The sequence below is a fragment of the Notothenia rossii genome (assembly GCF_949606895.1).
Source record: "Notothenia rossii genome assembly, chromosome: 3".
NCBI classification, from domain to species: domain Eukaryota; kingdom Metazoa; phylum Chordata; class Actinopteri; order Perciformes; family Nototheniidae; genus Notothenia; species Notothenia rossii.
Genome location: NC_136901.1, coordinates 9,420,753 through 9,426,752, shown reverse-complemented (window position 1 = coordinate 9,426,752; position 6,000 = coordinate 9,420,753). Strand labels below are relative to the sequence as shown.

Genomic DNA, 6,000 nt, shown 5'->3' with positions numbered 1-6,000 from the left:
CAGAGCAAAGAAGAGATGGGGAGCTGTGTTTGGTGTGTCCATCATCAGGCAGTCTGGGGCCCGGTCAGTCCATCTGCTTGACGGTCAGCATCCACCCTGAGGCCATCACAACAGGTGAGAAATGATTGTACACACACACACACACACACACACACACACACACACACACACACACACACACACACACACACACACACACACACATTATGATGGATTACTCTCTCACTGCATTCCCTCTCTGTCTCTCAGACATAGTCATGTCATTGTACATGCTTTACTTTTTCAACATAAACCCACAACTTAGCCATTAAGACTGTATCTGAATCCTCATATGTGTGCTTGATGCATTATTATAAACTCACCTTAAGTCAGCACGGTTTGAGCTGTGTGTTCTTATTTCTCTCCTAGGGTCTGGCAGAGTGACCACACTGTCCCTCCCTCTTTACCTGGAAGAGGAGGGAGGGGAGGGGATGAGAGGAGAGATGGGACATCAATCGCACAGAGAGCTGTCCATCACTATTACCCTCCAGCTTCCTTGTATAAAAATCCAGCCCCCCCAAATCCTCCTCACACCAGTACCCCTGGAAAGCAATACAACTGCCACACTCACCCTGCTGGCCTCAGGATATCCTAGGTTGTTTTACACACACACACACACACACACACACACACACACACACACACACACACACACACACTAGACCCTCCAGAAAAACGCGGGCAAAAATCCTTGATTATGCGATTAAACATGCGGGGTTTTATGTGATTTTATGCTGTGAAACTGCGGGAAGTTGCGAAATATGCGGGAAAAAATTATCGATTTTTTTTAAAAATATTGGGCTTTCTTATTTATTCTCTCTCACACACAACCTGCCACTAACGTTAAACCCCTTTACCAATCAATCAAACACATTCAATGTTTATTTATTGTAAAAGCAATTGGGCTATTTTAATCTCACGCACACGCACGCACACACACACACACGTGCACACACACACACACACACACACACACACACACACACACACACACACACACACACACACACACACACACACACACACACACACTTCTCCGCCTCATTCTGTTTTCATTTACTCGTTCGTTATCTGCAGCTTCAATCTTGTAGGCTACTCACTTCGTTTCTTGTAACCCTCGAAAGGGTTGTGGAGGTTGATCCCTCGGGGAACGTGAGTTGTTTGGCTTTCTTGTCCGCAGCAGCAGAAAGCATTTTCGAATGTTTGAATGAATCAAAGTGGGTCGTCACCGTCGATTTTCTCTTATGCTCCAACACACAGTTGCACGGGGTGCAGAATAGTTTCCCCCCACTTTTTGCCCGGTCTTTAGTAGAAATGTTCGTCGGTAAATGAGATGGATTAGATTTTTTCATCTTGGTGTTTTCTATATCGTGTGAGCTCCACACGTTGACTGTATACAGTGTTGTTTACATTCTGTGATGCGCGAGCTGATGACGTCATGTCAAGAAGAGTTAACTTTTTTTCTTCTCAACTTTGTGTGGAATAATGCTGGGATTATGCGGCCTTTTGATAAATATGCGGCCTTTTCGAAATCTGCGCCATTTTGCTGATTATGCGGTAAATTCTGCGATCGCAGAATCGCGTTTTTCTGGAGGGACTAACACACACACACACACACACACACACACACACACACACACACACACACACACACACACACACACACACACACACACACACAAAGTATTAGAAGTTGATAAATCAATTTAGCGAAAACTAAGGCTATTAAAAAGTATTAAACAGCATTTCCCAAGGTATTACATTTTATAGCTTGTTTTCAATAAGTATATCAATTGTCCAAAGAGGTTGTATTCTAAAGTCTGCCTGAATGTAATCATTGCGTAGGTGTGTAGTGTGATTCTGTGTACTTTATTTATGGCATCCCGTTGGATTTGACGTCATCTGAACAGGACGTCGCACGCTCACTGCTTAATAGCGCCAAGGTCCGTTTACGCCGGTTGTTAAACAACATCGTTATGGGGAAATGCAAGTTTGCATCCAAATGGTTGGAAGATAAGGAGGAAGGACAATCAATACTGTATATAGTAAATGTGAGGTCTTAAAATGTATGGAAAGGGTCTTTAAAAAGGTCTTAAAAGGTATTACATTTGACTTCAGGATTCCTGCATATACCCTGCTCACCCAGGCCCAATTGTGTTCCAGTAACTGTCACATTTGATGACATTTTGTTTTTGGGCAAACTGAGCAATAACATTTATAGATTTTGATTGTGATTACATTCATCCAGCTTGTGGTGATTTAATAGCTGTGTTCATCCATTGGATCTAAATTAATCCAGAGGAAAAAAAGCCACACATAAACTGACTTTATTATTCACATCAGTGGTATTTTTATCAATCAGGCCAGGACTTATTAACTGGCAGGACTGCACTCATGTTGCATTCTGCTTACATTGTAAGCCAACTACCTAATGCTCATCCCTCTGTGAATTACATTGTTCAGATTTCAGCCTGGACAGCTAAGTGGTTACACTATTACACTTCAGCCAGCATTTTTCTGACCCAGATCCCTGTGCCTAAAATGGGAACATAGAACATCGTTAGCTTATAATATTGCAAATTGAATTGTATCTGTTTGTGATGTTCTCCTTCTACATATCCATTGTCTGCCCACCTTTGAAGTGGAACCATGGTATCAGCTGAAGTCGATGAGGTTGTACTGGAGGATGGGACAAAGATAAAGCCTGTTTCGGTCATCTTTCCAGAGGGTAGCAACATCCCTGCACAAAAACATGATCAGGTACAGTGCTGTGTTTCGAGTTATTGAAAAATGTCATCGGAAAAAGTCATGTTGTTTCTTGCCTCAGTGCAGTGTTTTGTGTCTTAAAGAGGATTTGATGGTATCATCGATGTTTCCTACCCACCAAGGAGAAATGATCTGGTGGGATATAACACACAACTGCAGCAAAAATAAGTGAATGCAATCATTCTTTGAAGGTATTCTTTTGAGAACGTAAAAAAAACGTATTACGTTCCGTGAGCGTTTGCACCGTGCAAACTCAATCGCCAGAGAGTCTCTTTCTGCCTCCCAAGCAGTTATGAAGCGTAACTATGACGTGCCTCTGTCCATCGGCACTTCCAAATAGATAGGCGATAAAGTCCTCGCACTATTGCCCATCCCTGGCTCTGCTCTTTCTGCCAAAATCCTCGGTCCTTACGAGATCCACGATTGTCTCAGCGACACGGATGATGTAATCTGTACTGCGGAAAGACGGCGTGAAACGCGCGTATGTCATGTCAACATGTTGAATTCGGCATTTATCTGCACTTTTATTTCACACATTGTGTTCTTACTTGATTCTGCTCTTAACAGTATTTTCACACACTGTCCTAAAACCATAAGATTTTGTAACAGCTTGAGCAAAACCCAATTTTGTCCATCAAGATCTGTCTGAAATTCCACCCTCACTTCCTACTTTGTCTGCAACCATAGAGACAGCTTGTAGGCATTCAGAACCAGGAGGCCAACGTGACCCCTCTGGCCTGCACTGTGTCCTTCTGCTCCTCAACCCCTCTGTCCGTCTGCACAACCATCACCTTCACTGACCACCTCCACAACAGGTAACTGATTATTCTTAAACACCAACCCTTAGATTCGGTTTTCCTTGTCTCTTTTCTCCTTTTGCCTACAAGTTTCCTTTCTCCTTCTCACAACCCATCCCTAAAAAAAGTACAATCCCTTTCTTATTTGTCCTTTCTACTCCCCTTCACTTTGAGGGACTCAACGCTTTGTTGCAAAACCTTTCACTTCATTATTTTTCTTTTTCTTTCTGCTGCCAGGTTCAAGGTTAAGCTGTTTGCTATCGCTAACAACTGTGTGTTGACAGTCTGGCCCTACATGGCTCTGCACCGCTCTGAGCAACAGATAGTTCTCAAGACTGGCACCAAGCATGGGACCACAGCTGTTGAGCTGATCCTTCAGCGCTATCACACACCAAGTCCTGCCTCTGGTCCGACTTCATCATCCTCCTCCTCCTCCTCCTCCTCCTCCTTTGATCACAACAGCTCAACAAACAAGAAAACAACCTCAGACGAGCATATTAAATGTACTACATAATTGTGTTATATTTGTAATAGTTTGTGTCTGTCTAAGCTGGAGTGTTTTGTTCTATTCAGAATACTGTGTGTGTACTGTCCTGGACAGATTCCTTTCCCAACAGTGACAGTGTGAGCGGCCAGACCAGCAGGAATACAGACGTTTCTCCTAACACCCCAATCAATCTCGGCACCCCAGAATTCCCTCCTGCCGACTCTGAGGAAGGACTATATTACCAGAATGTATTATTGGCTGTGGAGAGGTGGTTTAGCCTGTTTGGATGGCCGAGTGGACCAAACCCTATCTCTGTGCCGCACACGCTCAGAAGGTATACCCGAGAGTTTCCCAATTGTTTTGCATGGGAATCTATTTTTACTTTCACTTTTATGTTTAATTACAATGAATGCTTTGCTTCTCCCCGCAGAGTTGTGTCAAAAATCCAAATGAATCCTTCCACTGGACGGACTTATCGAGTCAGTCAAAATAAAGACTCCAGGTGTGTATATGAGATAAAAAGGTGCAGTTAGGTGCCCTAAAAAGTCTCCAATGTGTCATCCATGACCCATACATGGAAATGGGCATTCTACTCTGGTTTGTAGTCATTTGATTTATTCAAAGAGTCGATATGGGTCAACGAATATTTTAGATGATACTGGAGTTGGAGTTCGAATGTAATGTTGCATCAGCTGGCATTGATCTGGCTCTAGACACAAGGCTCATAGCTATTGTATTGTTGTGTCCAGGTCTGTAGTGGGCATGCTTCATCACCTGACTGGCAAACAGATCCCTGGTATTCCTCGGTGTCAGATGTTTTCCAGTGATATAGACCAGTGCACCCATCAGCTGCTGCAACAGCATGAAGCTATGCTCACTTTTCTCAGGTAGGCCTTACACACAGAAACCATGCTACTGTGCTGCTGACTTGGCTCCCAATGTTTCCTTAGTTATGATTAGTGGAATTGATTGCAGCTTGCATTTTCATTTATATTTTGGACATGTTTTGGGGCTACTGTGAATGTTTAATGTTCATTCTAATTCTGTGTACAGGATGCAGGGAGCTAGCCTTTGTCACATCAGACCAGAGTACCTGCTAGACGTGCAGGAGTTCAAACACTGGTGCTCCCTGCAGGTTCAGATTCACACATTTCAGAAAATAAGTAGACATAAAACCAATTGTTTATGGATGCTTCTTTGCCAAAACAACATATTTAAAGCCCCATGCATATGTATTTTTCTCTCAGTCAAATGAGGAAGATCATGGTTTGGACTACAGCAGTTTGGACTACGAGTCTCTGAGCAAACGATCATGGACTGACGTGTTGCTGCAAATATACAAGGTGAAAAACTTTTTCCGGACTCCCATCTTGCCAGAAGATGTTTTTTATAACTATGTTCTTGTAAATTACTTTATGTTTTTTTCCCCTCTTTTCAATATTCCTCTGCATCTCAGGTTCTTGTGTTGTGTCGTGTGTCAGAGAGGGGTTCAAACTCATATCTGAACCCTGAGGACATAGATGGAATCCTCCCTGTGAGCTCACCGCCTCTGGCCAGTAACATCTATTCACCCTACGAGCTCCAGCTGCTCTATTGGCTCAACATGCATTACAAGAGCATGAGGAAGACCGTGTGGGGAACAGGTAAGACCCAGACCATGTACAGTTAACCCTCTGAGACCCACGGGGCCGTATACGATCCCAGATATCACGTTGTATTCAAAGCATCATAACTTCTCAGCAGTTTGAGCCAGAGCCATGCTGTGTTTTTCCTCTTAAACTACAGAAACGGCAATAAACAACTCCATTAAGTTTTTCCTTGAGAGGCGTTCACGTATTTCGGTGAAACTAATGTGCGTAGAGTTTTAAAAGATGCGGATAGTCTCACCTTGATTCTAGCGCTTTGCTTATC

The 6,000-nt window shown here is 43.2% G+C and overlaps 1 protein-coding gene across 2 annotated transcripts in view; it reads left to right on the top strand.

Annotated features, from left to right (window-relative positions):
- LOC307034182 (cilia and flagella-associated protein 47-like) overlaps window positions 1–6,000 on the top strand; it is a 52,010-nt gene that overhangs the window by 10,727 nt on the left and 35,283 nt on the right. For both annotated transcript variants that reach the window (XM_079672953.1, XM_079672952.1), the window contains exons 25-35: window positions 1–114; window positions 409–634; window positions 2,682–2,799; window positions 3,493–3,620; window positions 3,840–4,105; window positions 4,204–4,423; window positions 4,520–4,591; window positions 4,839–4,976; window positions 5,143–5,224; window positions 5,337–5,432; window positions 5,546–5,732. The exon at window positions 1–114 is cut by the window's left edge and continues 103 nt beyond it. In XM_079672953.1, coding sequence (XP_079529079.1) covers window positions 1–114; window positions 409–634; window positions 2,682–2,799; window positions 3,493–3,620; window positions 3,840–4,105; window positions 4,204–4,423; window positions 4,520–4,591; window positions 4,839–4,976; window positions 5,143–5,224; window positions 5,337–5,432; window positions 5,546–5,732 — 1,647 coding nt within the window. The remainder of the gene's footprint in view (window positions 115–408; window positions 635–2,681; window positions 2,800–3,492; window positions 3,621–3,839; window positions 4,106–4,203; window positions 4,424–4,519; window positions 4,592–4,838; window positions 4,977–5,142; window positions 5,225–5,336; window positions 5,433–5,545; window positions 5,733–6,000) is intronic.